Source organism: Carya illinoinensis, chromosome 10 (genome assembly GCF_018687715.1).
Source record: "Carya illinoinensis cultivar Pawnee chromosome 10, C.illinoinensisPawnee_v1, whole genome shotgun sequence".
NCBI lineage: Eukaryota > Viridiplantae > Streptophyta > Magnoliopsida > Fagales > Juglandaceae > Carya > Carya illinoinensis.
The window spans coordinates 11,628,602-11,645,030 of NC_056761.1; the positions used below are offsets into that span (position 1 = coordinate 11,628,602).

General features: G+C 34.6%; 1 protein-coding gene and 1 long non-coding RNA gene across 4 annotated transcripts; one reads left to right on the top strand and one right to left on the bottom strand.

Moving 5' to 3' along the window:
- Window positions 1-6,179: 6,179 nt before the first annotated feature.
- Window positions 6,180-13,829, bottom strand: LOC122279616 (putative ALA-interacting subunit 2). 3 transcript variants are annotated; one of them, XM_043090347.1, is made up of 9 exons: window positions 13,712-13,829; window positions 13,162-13,264; window positions 11,891-11,952; window positions 11,721-11,795; window positions 11,499-11,615; window positions 9,106-9,176; window positions 8,182-8,479; window positions 7,542-7,831; window positions 6,180-6,646 (listed from the first exon to the last, which is right to left on the bottom strand). In XM_043090347.1, exons 2-9 carry the CDS (start codon window positions 13,238-13,240, stop codon window positions 6,595-6,597), a joined length of 1,044 nt encoding a protein of 347 aa, XP_042946281.1. In that variant the 5' UTR covers window positions 13,241-13,264; window positions 13,712-13,829; the 3' UTR covers window positions 6,180-6,594. The 3 variants fall into 3 exon arrangements, with proteins under 3 accessions (XP_042946281.1, XP_042946279.1, XP_042946280.1); XM_043090345.1 differs by having other exon boundaries at window positions 13,604-13,825; XM_043090346.1 differs by having other exon boundaries at window positions 13,162-13,274; window positions 13,604-13,825.
- A 34-nt stretch (window positions 13,830-13,863) lies between these two features.
- On the top strand, window positions 13,864-16,211 carry LOC122279618. The gene is made up of 2 exons (XR_006229643.1): window positions 13,864-15,158; window positions 15,255-16,211. It is a non-coding gene; the product is annotated as an uncharacterized LOC122279618 (long non-coding RNA).
- The last annotated feature ends 218 nt before the right edge of the window (window positions 16,212-16,429 follow it).

Sequence of the window (16,429 nt, forward strand, 5' to 3'; positions counted from 1 at the left end):
CCTTGATGACGTTGTGTGCAACGGATCTCGACAGGGTTAATCGAATAACCCCCAGAACCTGTCGATCCAACAGATTCCAACTAGCATCATCCATCTTTTCCGGTTGCTGCCCCAATAGTGGAAGATGGAGTTTCTTCCCATAGAGGTAGTCCTCTATCTGCATCCTCCAGTATCCAAAATCCGTGCCATCAAACTTCTCGATCCCCGATACCTTCAATTCATCTCCAGCCATCGTTTCTCCTCAGACCCGAACCTTGGCTCTTGATACCAATTGTTGTGAAAAACGATGACAATGAATTGAAAAAATATAACACCGAATGAGAAAACGATCACACACGCAATCACACACGACACAGGATGTACGTGGTTCGGCAAATTGCCTACGTCCACGGGAGCTGCAGAGGATTTTTATTATTGAGGAATCACACTACAAGATGGGTCACAACACTGTTCATCCACAGTGTTTTCGTAGCTGCTCTGTTACAGACTTAAGAGGCAAAAATCAGATTTATAGTTCAAACGGCGGAATCCCTAAATCGTATGTTCGCTCGAGCGGCGTGTCGAGTGCGCGTCGAGCGAACTTCTCTTCCGCATCCCGCTCGAGCCCACTGTCGAGCTGACGTCGAGCGTTCGACTCTGCCTGATTTCGCTCGAGCGGCCAATGCCTCCGCTCGAGCGAACTCCTCCTGCTCGAGCTCACTGTCGAGCCAACATCGAGCGTTCGACTCTGCCTGACTTCGCTCGAGCGGCCAATGACTCCGCTCGAGCGGTGTGAACCAGACTCCACATTACTCAACACTAATAAGTGTAGATTTCTGGGTTATCCTCTTGGCGTTAGAGGTTATAAACATATGATGATCTTGAATCCAATATTTTTTTCATATCTAGAGATGTTGTCTTCCACAAGCCTGTTTTTCCCTATCAGCAAAAGTCTTCTGCTGTGTATTTTGAAAATGATATTGTTCTTCCTCTACCCGTTCCTGAAATTTCTACAATAAATACATCTTCCAATTCACAAGTTAGTGCTTCAAATTCAGTTACTATCCTTCTAATTTATCCTAAATACATTCTACCACTTCGAAAGTCTACTAGAATGCATAAAACTCTTGGCTATTTACAATCATATCATTGTAATCTTGCTGCTTCAGTTTCCACCGGCATTCTATCTGCAAGTTCCACTCATCCAAGTATAAGATATACTCTTTACAATGTTTTTTCTTATTCAAAGCTTTATGTTTCTTATCGTGCTTTCAGCTTAGCCATATCTTCCCAAACAGAATCAGAATTTTATCGTCAAGTAATCAAGCATTCTCATTAGAGAGATGCTATAAGTGTTGAACTATTTGCCTTAGAAGAAAACCTTACTTGGTCTCTTATCGCCCTTCCACCAAACAAGTTCCCATAGGTTGCAAGTAGGTTTATAAGATAAAATATAAATCTGATGGTTCCTTTGAAAGGTATAAGGCTAGATTAGTTGTTAAGGGTTATACTTAGCAAGAGGGTTTAGATTACTTTGAAACATTTTCTCCTGTAGCCAAGATAGTTACTGTTAGATGTGTTCTTTCGTTATATGCATGGTAGGTCATTGTCCCAAGTAGATGTCAATAATGTCTTTTTAAATGGGGATCTAGAAGAAGAAGTTTATATGTTAACACCTCCTGGTCATCTTGCAAAGTGAGATAATAGAGTTTGTAAGTTACAAGAGTCATTCTATGGTTTAAAGCAAGCTTTACGGCAATGGAATTTTAAATTCAATACTGCACTTCTTGCTCACAGATTTATACAATCAAAATCTGATTATTTCTTGTTCACAAGAAAGCAAGGTTCTTCTTTCATGGCATTACTTGTATATGTTGATGAAGTTTTAATTGCAAGTAATGATGAATGATCATCTGTTACTGCTCTTGAAGAAGTTTTGCATAGTCAGTTTAAGTGGAAGGATTTGGGTGTTGTCAAATATTTTCTAAAGCCGGAAATAGCTAGATCTAAGAAAAACATTTGTTTATATCAAAGAAAATATGCATTGAACATGTTTTCAGATACATGATTATTGGCTACCAAACAAGTAAATTTTCCCATGTATTTTCATTCCAAACTCTCTAGAAATGATGGAGATTTATTATTAGATCCTACTTCATATAGAAGGCTGATAAGTCGTTTGTTGTATTTAACCCATACTAGGCCTGACATTGCTTTTTCAGTTCATTATTTTAGTCAATTTTTGGCATCTCCTCGAGTCCCTCATATGCAAGTTGCACATCGAATTTTGAGGTATAAAAAAAAAAAAGCTCATAATCAAGGCATTTTCCTTGCAGTTGATTCTTCATTACACATTAAAGTCTTTGCTGATTCTGATTGGACAAGCTGTCCAAATTCTAGAAGACCAATTTCTGGGTATTGAATGTTCATTGGTAAATTTTTAATTTCATGGAAGTCCAAAAGGCAACAAACAATTTATCGATCTTCAATAGAGGCAGAGTATATGTTAATGGCTGCTGCTATATGTGAAATTACTTGGGTTTTTCTTTGCTTAAAGAGTTGCATCAGGATCATTCTCATTCTGCCCTATTATTTTGTTATAACTAAGCTGCTTTACACATTGCAGCTAATCCAGTATTCATGAGCATACTAAACACATCAAGTTGGATTGTCATTTGATTTTGGAAAAGATTTAATTTGGTTTATTGCACACTTTACATGTATCTTCACAAAATTAGATTACTGACATTCTTACTAAGCCTTTAGGCTCATCCTTGTTTATACTTCTTAGCCTTCTAAGATGGGTATATATGATGTATATACTCCATCTTGAACGGGACTATTAGAAATAAATACATGCAAACGTGCACACACGTGTTAATACATGATAGGTTAGCAAGATTAGTTCTTAGCTCTATAAATAGTAGAGCTAATTTCTTCTATGTAATAAGTTGAACAAATGACTTTTACTAGAGATACAGTCTTTCTTCTTCTCTAATTGTAACACCAGATCCATGGGTTGAAAAGTCTAAAAACGTTACCTTTCAAAATGAGAATGACGAAATAGTTGGGGACTTCAATTTATTTGACAAAGTTCCATGAAACAACAGATGTAACTTCATTATAATCTTCACATTTTCCCTGCACCTTCTTATTTATTTATTTTGTTCTGGAATTCGTTTACTAAAGGAAAATGCTAGTGGCCGGAGTTCCTCAAAATTACTGCTCGTGCATTTTAATTTCTTAATTTATTTATTTTTACTTAATGATTAAATTATATATTTTTTTTAATAATTAAAAATATTTAAAAAAATACTTAAAAGAAAAAGAACAAAAAATTTATAACTAGATCCTTTACTAAAATTGCCTGACTTTTGGGTTCTCGATTAAAGGTTGAAAGCAGATGGCGTGAAAAGCTTGCTGCAACGTTTTATTCCTAGTTTATGGCTTCGGGGCTGCCTTCCACATTATCATAAAGGCCAGCCGAACATTTCATCTTCTCTATGTGCCATCTCTGCGATTCAGTTGGATTTTACCGCATGTCATAAAAGTTTTAAACATGTGGCTACGGCCGGGGGCTACCGGCTACTAGAAGGGTCATCCCACGCATAAAATATATTATATATGAAAAATATTTATAATAGTAAATTATGTAACAGTAGCATAATTTTTTTTAAAAAATAAATAAAATATAGAATTCACATAAAAAATTAATTTTTTAATAATAAATTTCATTTTTTTTAAAGAGATTATATAATATTTACATATTTTACGATTGTATATAGAATAAAATCTTATAGTTTAGTAAGGATAAAAAATAACAAAAAATAAAAAATAAGTATGATATGTAGTATAAAAATGACGAGTAAAGACTGGAGAGGCTCTTATAAAAATGCAAGTCTTTTCATATAAGTCCCCTTTTTTTTATTTTTTTAAAAGAACTTGTATGATATTTACACGCTCTAAATTCAAACCATTTTTCTAAACATAGAATTTTTGTTTTTTAAAATGTCATTTTTCAAATTAGCTCCCACCACGTGAAAATAATAAAAAAGACTAAGATCTGAAAATTCGTAGGAAATAATAGAAACCTAACTAGGAAATGAATATTAATCCACGTAGATTGGATAACTTGTAAATATAGTTACGAGATTGGGTTCTAGAAGTGATTTTAGGAAAGTTTCAAATTGACTATTCTTTTGAAGTTATGATCTGTACGACTAGCACTTCATCGGGTCGTTAGCCAGGAATTGAAGGGAAGAATTTTGTAACACTCCATTGAAATAAGTACAACCCATATAAACAAACATCTTAAAATGATTCTAGAGAAACTTTACATTAACTATTATTTTATTGAGAATTATTTTAGTCACAAAAAGATATGATAAAAATAAGATAAATGATATTTTCAGTTCAAAAATATGCAAGTCTCGCTTATTTTTTTTTAAAAAAAATAAATAAATACATAACGAGCAGTGTTACTTATAGTCCCCAAATGGGGAATACAATGCAGGTTTACATAATTTTATTTTTAAAATTTTTAAATTTATAAAAATATCTCTCCTAAAATGATATTTTTTCTCATTTAATAAAGTGTCTGCACATACAATCTTTAAATAGGACTGTAAATAGAATTTATCATATGTGACCCATATAAAAAAATCATTTCTAAATGATGGGCAAACTTTTTTTCAAAAGAAGTACACATAGCTTGCATATTATAGGACTAGGTAGTATTAATAAATCCACAACCTGATAAAGGCCTATTATATGAAGGCTTGTCAGTTTTTAGATTTATTTTTATAAGATCTCTTTGTAATTATAACACATCTCAATTTTATTTATTTTTAGTTGGGTAATTTCATGGGTTTATCCCAAATAAAATACAATGCATTAGATATGAAAAATATAAAAATCATAAATATTTAATTTCTAGAACCATCAGCACTGATTTAACAATATATTTATACCAATGAATGTGAAATATTATCCATTAAAAGAAAAAAAAAAGTAAAATATTAGGATGTAGGGAAATTATTAGAAAGTTCTATAATTAATCTGGTCAAGTTTGAGCGAGTCACTGCGGCCAGGGTTGATATCAAGCGATATTACAACTTTGACCGTTCTTGCAAATGTATAGATTCGCTAGAAGATCTATTGCATATTCCTAATTAAACTCCATTAATTCAAGGCTTGCTTTCGTGGCTTAATTTCAGCCAATAATTCCTTAAGTTGGCCAGCCAACACCACACCTGTTTTTTCTGCACTTTTGCCCAACTTATTCCCTTATAAATAGCATATATGGCTAACCCACTCTCCTATTCTCCAAAGAAAATATTCCTCTCTGCTCTTGAATTCAGCCTGATAGCATAGAAGTGTTACCTTGATACCAACCGGAGAGAGTTCTGTACAGAGATGGTGAAGGAGGTGAGGTACATGCAAATGCAAAGCTGGGGTGAAGTTGCACCAAACCTTCTCATATCCTACAGGAAATACTATAGTTTTCCTAAACTGGAGACAATTGATGAAGAATTAGGAACTGAGAACAGCTTCGAGTTTCTGCCAAAGAGGGTCGTGTTGTTTCTTCTGCCTGTGTTATTTTCTTTATTTTCTTATTATTTGTTGTATAGACATCTTGTTGTTTGATAAGTACTCAGGGAATGTAAAGAAATTGTACATCTTGATGGTTGTTTGCGAGTGCTTGGCACGATTAGCATGTGTAATAACTTAATTACATCTTTTGCAAATATTGATTCCTTTGTATGTATGTGTATGTGTGTGTGTGTGTGTGCGTGCGCATGTTTCGTTACGTATATGCTCTGCTCGAGTATTCTTGTAAAAGAATATGATCAATGTATAGAGGTGATTATGCATATCAATTTGAGAATGTATTCATCAAGTACAAATAACAAAAAATTAGCATTTGCATCAACAGCATTCTCTAAGAATAATTTTCTGTTTAAAAAGATAAAAATAAAAAATTTGAGTTTTCTACTTGGTCTTCTAGTGTTTTTTAAAGGGTTTTAGTTAAATTTGTTTAATTCAGGAAACACATATGCACTAAAATCATTTTACTTATGAGGTTCCTTGAAGAGAGATTTTCAGTAAGTTCTCTGAAAAATACAATCAAACAAGCCCACATGATTTCTCAACCAGCAAGACCGACCAAATCATCCTTATGCCATTTGCTAGAACTAATGTGATTGTAATTGGGACGCTATCACATAATCTTCAGACTCAACAAATATCCATTTTTGACAGTCATTACATTGGTATACACTCTCAGATTCAGCCATGGTCTTTCAAAACCAATTCAAACATATGATGTTCAAGGTCATCATCCATTGATGACCAATCCTCACTATGTAAATTATTATAATCACAAATGTCATAGTAACAAAGGGAAGATAGGTAACTTGCAAAAACTAGTACACCTTAAAGTTTCCGATTGAACTCCAATTGTTAAGGTGTCTGCTGCATATCCAAAGAGCTCCCTATATCTTTACACCAGGAATGTACAATAAGCAGACTTCAAGTAATAGTATCCAATGATTGTGACCTGTTTTGCGAAAAATTCAAATCATTGATCTGCCTGATTCAGCGTCAGCTTTCCAACTATAAATGCCTCTCTTGTTCCAAGACAAACAAGTTGTGTCCCCCATAAGGCCTGCAAAAGCAATGCAGCAGATACAGACCATATTAAGCTTCTTCCACAAAAGTGACAAGATTGGCAACTTGAGATAGATCAGACTGGAAAAATAACTATTTATTATTTACCATCTCTAGTAATTATTTAGTTATAGAACCATATGACTATCTTCAGAAGGTGGCAGTGCGATTAGCGCCAGAAAGAACAATGCAATTCTAGATGGCAAAACCTGGTATAGTGCTGGGTACCTTGAGACAAATGTTTGGCTTTTAATTTCTTCATCTTCATCACTATGACCAGCCAATCTATTAATAAGTTTCATTTACTAAACAAATCTTCATTTACTGAGGATAAGGTTAAGGCCCAAACTCATGGCCATGGCAAACATTCATATGGTAAGAATGTATAACATACCACACATTCCCTATACATATGCCGACCAATTGTATAGTAGAGAGAAATGAAACCTGTTAGATTAAAAAGGTGACCGTAACAACAATAATGTTGCAATAAATGTAAGAGAGACTATACCCTCATACCACTATGCTGACGTGGTACTATCCATCAGCCTTTGATTTATTTATTTAATTTTTAAACAAGAGCTGATCCAAGCTGATGGATAGTATCACATCAACATCATGGGATGGGAGTAGGATGAGGCGTCACATATAGCATAACACTAAATTTAACTATTACAATGTAAGCATCTGAGTTATCAAAACTGAAAGCATGTTAGTCGGTTAGAATGAATGGCCATGTGCAAGCATGTGGGTTTTGAAAGAATCCAAGCAGTTAACAACTTATCGAAAGAATTGAGCTCTAGTTGTGGAATCCAAGGCATTATGTTACAGATGAAGCAGAGGATGAATATGCTAAGACAGCAAGTTATGATGTGTATTTACTGAGATATTACCTTCGATTTTTCATATGAAGCAGTATGAAAACAAAGCAGACAAATATACAAGAAGAACCAACAGAAATGTAGGCAACCCCAAGGAAGTCATTCTTTCCTCCTAACCAACTCGATGTTGAAAGTACAAGCTTCTTTTTCCCACCAAAACTGTAGGTGTTGTAATTGTTCATTAGGTTGACTACTATAACATCATCTGCATTTAAATCCTCTTCAATTCTGCCATACAACTTCCTGAAGGTAGGGAGAGCAGCAGTGCGCATCCATACTATAAGATCTTCTTGATCACTTAGCTATCATTTTGTAGAACCCCCGCAACCAAGTAGATAAGAACAAGACAAGCCAAAAACACCATTAGAACTCGCATATCAGCCAATATTAAAATAGAGATGGTGCAGATCAATACAGAGTTTATATGTTTGAATGATGCAACCTACTATTTTTAAAATAAATTTGTCAGTAACCAACTCAGTTTGGATACATGCTTTGTGAGTTGGGGATGTATAATAGACAGAAAAAAGCATGTAACTTGGAGGGGGTGGTTACATAGAGGAATTGCAAGTTGTAATTACTTAGAATCATATTCAATTTCATGGGAACACAAAGAAAGAAAAACAAATTGTTGTTCACTGCTATTACTCACATGAATTCTTGGATCTAACATTCCACCACCAATCAAGGTCCCATTTTGGAAATTAAAGGGATAGACATGCTTCCCAAATTTGTGATCACGGTCACTCTTCCATGCTATGTTCTTTCTGTTGACTGTCAACTCAGATGCCCCACGAATAAATTCATATGTGTCATTAAACAAACTCCAAGCTATCAATCCACATGGGACAATTGGAAGACCATTATTGGTCTGCTCAGGTTTACAGGAACTTGTACCATTGTACTTTAGTCCATGCAAGAGCTGCTGATCATTTCTACTTTTGACATACCTGAAAAATGTTAAGAGTTTGCACCAAGTGAAATCACACAGTTAAGATAACTACTGGTATAAAATTTCATAACATTTGGTCAGACAAGAAAGACGTCCTAGATGCCTTCTAAAGAAATGTGAATTTCTCAATTCCAGCAACAGATCAATGATAGGATTTTCCAAACTTTATAGAAGAAAAGTTCAGTCATGGAATGTATAGAATAGAAAGTTTAGGAAAGAACTTCCAAGATCTCTTTTCCATCTGACCAAGACAACTTTTAAAATCGTCAAGACCTTTAAAACTTTTTATATTTTACAGTCCATAGAAGAGGAAAGGTAGATATCTTTAAAATTTATTTCTTTCTCCATTATTTTCTATTGCAGCAAAAAAGTGCCAAAGGGAGCCACATGATGATACTTCAGATATGAAGAAAAAAAGTCAGAAATCCCCATATTACCCTGGAAGAAAACCATAGAACCATAAAATTATCATCGAGAAGCCCATAAAAAGATTCAGGTATGATATACAAACAAATTACGTAAAACATAATTATATAAGCATCAACTAAAAGGTAATGGAGAAAGAGATGATTATTGATAAAGAACCAATCAATACATTGGAAAAGGAAACAAAATAACTCTCACCTTCGGTGGTTTTGATAGTAATTATCAAGCTGATAGTAGATGTAAATTGGGGCTTTCATTCGTTTGTACACCTGCAAAGAATTTAAAAAATGCATAAAAAAGAAAATAGAACAAATAGAAAAGGAATGAAGAACAGTGACCTAAATCAAAGGAACAAAAGCTCCACTATTCCTATGAGTTTCCGAAAGGTATATGTTTGAAGTATGTTTCTGAAGTACTTCACATGTGGAAAGTTATGCAAGAAAACATCAACTTATGCATTCTTCAGTTTAATCACTTTAATAATTAATGCTGTTCGTCAAAGATATCAAACTTTTAACATCCAGAGTATCGTATCTAGCATAGAATGGCACAAGATTTACCCAGCTAAAATGAGGAAACAGCATAAATTCCCAAACCAAACCCCAAACCCAGGCAGTGGGCTCAATGGCAACGGACTTAACCAATGTCATTAATGCACAAAGGGGACAGCACCAACTCTAATGCCGGCAAGAAGAAAAGGATCTAGTTGTTTTAAGTAATAGGTTCATTAAAGGCATAACTGCATGGATTTCTCTTTTCTTGTCCTTGAAATTCTTATTCCTCTTTAATTATTGGCAAAATTCTGTGTATTCTAGTCAACTCCCAAATAAACCATTATTTCTTCAAGTCCAATCCTACCGCTGTAAATCTAATCATCACCACCACTCTTCGTACACAAGAAAGACCCTAACATTGCATTATACCTAAATATCACAAAATGTCTTTTTCTAGACCCCCCCAAAAAAAGACTAGACAAATAGGGAAGTGCAGAAACTATTTGAGAGTACACAGTTCAAAGCCTCTAAAAATGGGTAAATGCCTAAAGACGCAGTTTTAAACTTTCTTAAAGGCTTATTTGACTGCTAGTTCATCAACCATTGTAAATCTGAACCTGATCTATAAATGTCTATCTACTCTCGAGGTCTTTCAGCTAATTTTCCTTTCATGTGTTTCAATATATTTTGTCATAGATCCCCAAAGTTTCAGCCCAAAGTTAAAGGCATTGGGGGTAGAGGGTGGGAGAACAAAAACAAATCATAAAAAAAATGGCAGTACATAAAAAAACAAAAACAAAAACTAAGGAGTAATAGATGTCTTCTAATTTTTCCAGATGACTTAACTGATGTCTCCGAAAGAAACAGAAATCAGGAAAAGAGGGGAACAAACTAAACCTTTTTAATTAAACCTAGAAGCTCTAGTGGAACGGTCACCCATTACTAACTTACGTGGCCATGTATTACATACAGATTGTTTTCATTCACTTGGGACTACATGTAAGGAACCAGCTAAAAGATCTTTCATGCAATGACCCAAGGAAGCTCAAGTCACGTACGGGTCCATACTCAAAAACGACGTCAATGAAATAAGAGGTCCTCATAATCCTTATAAAGAGTTTATCTTATTTACTTATCAAAAAAATAATCCTTATAAAGAGCAATAACTTATACCTCTATAGTAATATGGGATCACATTCACCATCTTCCTATACTCACTTAGTGTACGGTATCACAATCTCCCTCCATAAATCCTCAACATTCTCACCTAGCTATTACATCATAGGTGGCGTGACTCGAGTCCAGCACTTTTTGTTGGGATCGGTTTTGGCAATCATTTGAAATGATCCAAAGAAGGTGCACACCACATTTCTCCCCAGGGGTTTAGGTTCCATGGGTGAGTCCTAAGGGCTCTGCCGTGGGGTGGTTCCCCTGTCATAAAAAATTAAAATAAAAAATAAAAAAAAGGGTGCATGCCACATTTGAGCACATACTTCAAAAAGACTAGTCAATATTTTTTTTGAATGGTACCAAGTATCCGAGAATAGTGTCCCGACTAATCTCGGGGGTGCATAGGCTCTCAGCAAGGAATTTCCCACAAGTGCACCTCGGGTAATTCAAGGTGAAAATCCCTCAGCCCGACTTTCAAGAAACCTCTCTTCCCAGATTTGATGAATTATAGAAGTCCATCTCCCAGCTCTTCCACTCACTCCTATTAGACAATGTAATTTAATTTATTGGACAATTGGAAGCACATTACTCCACCAATTTCAATGGTACCAAAGCCTTTTATTTTTTTTGCCTTTTTCTTCTTTAGGGAACAAACTATCCTAAGTGAACAATCTAGACAACTCAATTATAGCATCAATGTTTTCATCTGCAAAATGGTTGGGATTCTCCAGAGATGTATGCCAGTACTTTGCAGTCTGTTAACTCTATGATGGCTGAATATTGAGGAGAAATGCAAATATTAAAGAAGTATTAACAAAGTTTGGATGATGAAATACTCAAAAGCTTTATGAAACTCATAGATTAACTACTTACATGAATTTTCATGAGATGTGGGAAACAGAAAATTTTAAAAATAAAATAAAACACCTTTAAGAAGCGAGAACAGTTTTTGGGGATTGAGCTGTCTTTGATATATCCCAGCTTATTGCTTTTAAATGCTTCCGGTATGCATTCAATATCATATCTGTCCACAACTTCAACAACCTAGAAGCCAAATTTCAAATAAATAATCATTGCATTTATGAAGGTACAAAAGGGCATGCAGGCAGCAACATGATAAGTTTGGAAGTAACTACAGAGAACGCTTACACTTTGGGAAGCATGAAGAGTAACAAGGCCAATAGGAATGAATATGGTACCCATCAATAGAAATATAGAAATGACCTGCATAAGATATTCTCAACACCACAAAACACACAAATTAGAATGAATAATAGATTATGAAAGTCAGAAGCAAATAGTAGTATCTGAGAAGTTACCCATGCTGGTGTTAGGACTGGTTTACAGGCTGGGAGCTTCTGCTGTGTAAACTGATGGAAAGCTGCAAAAGTACCATATTGGGACTTACTATAAATTAACCTAGACTAAATTAAGAGCAAATATGTCTATTAAAAAAATAATTGACAGTGTGCTGATGGGTATTTTTTCAGAACACCACCTCTAAATCCCAAAAGCAATTTAATAATGCATATTGGCAAAATAACCTCAACTAATTATAGATTTTTTTTGTTCCCTATAATTCACTTTCCTAATTCTTCCAAAACAGAGTCAAGATTAACTCAGCAAATTGTGCAGTGAAGTGGACCAGATCAGCATTTGATCCTCTTATCATGGTGGAGTTGACCAGTAACTCTCTGGGATAAAAGTTTCAAGCAAGATTCAGATGGATGGCAACCTCAGTTATAAAGTTTGATGATTCACTACTTATTCCAATATAATTGGACAAACCCTAACATCTGAGAAACATGTAGGATGATGTTGGAGGACATGAAAGCCCATTACGTATATTTGTGTTCATGCATTCGGTAGCTAAATGTATGTGAAAAGAGAGAAAAAAAATTAGGCACAATATATGTTTGCTAGAATCAGGTGCAGAACTGTAAACACTTCTTTCTGGAAGTTTACTGGGGTGCTGAGGGTTAAAACAACTCTAGTAGATAATTTGGATAAACAAGATCTAAAGTGATTGACATATATCTAAAAGCAGATGTATGGAATTTATTCTGTGAATATGAAATGTGTCTTAATCTCTCGAATCCATTGCAAAAATCTGAGTCTAATGTAACAATCAATAAAAAGGAAAACAGAAAAATAGATAATTAACAGAATAATAACTAAGGGATATGCAATTAGCATATAATGGGATATGTAACGATAAAATCATTGATGGATATATATTGAGGTCCCCTTCCCTCCAGATTTCTACAAAATCCTTATATGTTCGTTTGTCAAATGATTTTATGTCGTTTCACTGAATCATACTAATATCTAAGTCATACTGTCTAACATATTAGAAAATTAAGATATCAAAACCTTCATAGATCTAAGGTATATGTATTCACTACTTTTATTAGTGGTAGCAAGTGAATGTGATCACGCAGTTTACTTATTTTTACAACCTCTACAACAGAATCATTTAAAACGGATATACACACCACATTAAGAAAATCTTCCCATGAAACCAACAATATCATGAATGAGAAGTTGGGAAAAAAAACAAAAACAAAAACAAAACAAAACAAGTAATTACCTTCATGTCTCCCAGGATGCATTGGAATTGTTCGGTCTCCTGTTGCAACTGCCGAGACGCCTTCTCCATCGACGTCCATTAATTCCAAGTTTCAGCAATACCACTGCACAGAACTTATCTTTGAAGTCAGTCCTTTAGTTCTAATGAGAATTATTTGGCTGACTTAGGTGCATAACGCTACAGAATCAGCGACAAAACAATCAGTTTAAATTCCTTATCTTGGTATCTAGGAATAAAATTCTAATGAATTCGTTTTCTGCTTTCCCAAATGATCAAATTTCTTTGACTGTGAATGTACATTGTTTTCGCTTTTCATAACATTCTCAGTAACAGTACGAATGGTAACAGACTTTCGCAGTCATAATATATTTCCAATTTCTATTGTTATTTTCCCACATTTTCTCAGCGACCAATCATCGTACTAAAACGATAGGCGAGATACCTGATAACTTGTGTGAAGACCCCCAGCCCCGCACAGACGCGCAAAAATGGTTATGGAAATTTGCCGGAAAGTGAAATGAATTTCAGAGGCGTCAGATTTTGGTATTACCTAGAACTAAGACCCCAGTCCTTCGTATGGAATCAAAATGAGCGGAGGGATTGCTTCGGGTGATGGAAATTGAACTCCGTGCTATATTCTTAGCTTCCAAAAGAGAACTGAACGAGAGGGATTCTTTTACCCAATTCTTCTATACACAACCGCTGTTGCGGAACAGGTGCGAAACCGGCTGACGTGTACTGACACGTCAGCTAATATTTTAATATTAAAAAAAAAAAAAAAACAAATGACAAAAGCCGAAAAAGTGGAGGAAAATCAAATAAGAACTACGTTGCAGAGTGACTCACGCGACCTGAACCCATTTTTGCCGAGCTCTGATTCTCTTCCGTCGGTGGTTGCAGCCGTGGGTTGTTGCGGTCGCCGTTAGTCACGCATTCCGATCTGCAGATCTGAGCCGCAGCCACTATCGTCGACGTGGGTTGGAAGCAGGTTTCCAGATTTGATGTAGTTTTGCTTCTCGCATTGCCACGGTTTGAGTATTTCTTTTCTTCTCTGCTTACTGTTGCTAATTTATCAAAGTCCTCTTAGCAAACACGATTTGACAAGAAAAGCTTCCATTAATTAATCGATGGTTTATACATATATGAGCTACACTTGAACACAGTAGTCTTCTGGTCGACACTTTGTTATACATAATCACTAACAAGTGGATTAGTCCAATTCCATTCATAACATTTAGGGGACAGAAGCTGAAATATACTATATATATATATACACTATATATATATACACACAATTTCTAACGGCACAAGCTGAAATTACTTGAGATTGGCTAAATGGAACACCCAAAAAGGAAACAGTGAAAATGTCTAAAATTGCTTCTAAAGCTTTTGCAGGACAGTAGTGGAAGAACATAGTAGTCTTCTGGTCGACACTTTGTATACATAATCACTAAGAAGTGGATTAGTCCAATTCCATTCATAACATTTAGGGGACAGAAGCTGAAATATACTATATATATATGCACACAATTTCTAACGGCACAAGCTGAAATTACTTGAGATTGGCTAAATGGAACACCCAAAAAGGAAACAGTGAAAATGTCTAAAATTGCTTCTAAAGCATTTGCAGGACAGTAGTTGAAGAAAAAAACATATATATTATAAAAGAAGAGAAAAGAATGATAAAAAGAAGACAAGATGTTGTGAATCCTTTTATTAAAATAATCAAAATGCCAAAGTGAGTGAAATGAGAGGAAATGAAAAGGTTCATTTTGAATAAGAAGTAAAGAATTTCAAAAAATTGATTTTCGACCCTTAATCCAATTTATTTTGAAAAAAAAAAAAGCAATTTACTTTGAGTTATGATATATATTTATATTTATATAAGTATATATTTGAGTTATATTTATTTTGAGTTATGATTTCCAAGAAGCATATCAGATGCTGACATTAGTGGAACCCAGCCTTGAGAAACAGTAATTCAAACTCAAGAAAGTGTAAGTGGATCCCAACTTTATTGATCTTTTAATAATATTAGTCGACATCACATTAATATATGAGTTATTATTTTTTACAAATGCAATTTGGGTTAGATGGATCACAACCGCTGCACGTTGAGTTTGATGGATCACAACCACGGTAATGGTATGATTATCATGGTTTTTTTTTTATAATATTCTTCTTCTTCTTCTTTTTCTTCTATATTGAAATTGAAGGATGCCTTCCTTTTATGTCAATTACATTTGTTTGAGAAGCATTTGAGTAGTTTGAAGATGAAATTAAAAAAAAAAAAAAAAAGGACGTACTTGAGGTATGTGACTATTACTTGTAAGGAAAAATATCTAAATGTTCAATCTGGATCTGATAGTATTTTCCAGGTAATGGTCCTTCCAAGTTCCATGTAGCTATATATGTAAGCTATTGATTGAAGGAGGATTGAACTTAAAATAATTAAAAGTTTTGGAAATATTCAATTTGTCGAAAATATTTATATCACTTGGAACGACAGTCTAATTTGGCTTTGGCTTGATAGGAATTATGGAAACTGATGCTATCATTCTGGGTTACAAGCAGTTTTGAGGAATTTTATTTCCAAAGTCTCGTACAGCTGGGAGTTACAAGCAGTTTTGAGAATCAAAATATGTATAAAACAGTCCAAAGAATTATGGCTATGTATATGACCTGTATTCTGGTGTATGTAGAATTATGGCAGTCTTAGAATTTGACTTTAGGTTCATATAGCGTGAAAAAACATGTCCAGGACACTGTAAATGATTACATGGGAAAAGTGTTTTCGGCTTTGAAGTATGTGACTCTCTAAAATGTAATGGTTATGTGCATTTTTCTTTTGGCTGGGAGTTACAAGCAGTTTTGGGGATCAAAATATGTATAAAAACAGTCCCAAGAATTATGGCTATGTATATGACCTGTATTATGATGTATGTTGAATTATGGCAGTCTTAGAATTTGACTTTAGGTTCATATAGCGTGAAGAAACATGTCTAGGACACTGTAAATGATTACATGGGGAAAGTGTTTTTGGCTTTGAAGTATGTGACTCTCCAAAATGTCATGGTTATGTGCATTTTTCTACCACTCTCTAGCCATTAAAAGTGAGCATCTGGAAGTAATATAAACCAAATGAGCTGTCACAATTCAATCTCATGACTAGGGCTGTAAATGAACCAGTCTGCTCGATAGCTCGCTCGGTTAAACTCGAATCGAACTCGACTCGTGAAAAAAAAAAGCTCGTTCATTAAAGCAGATA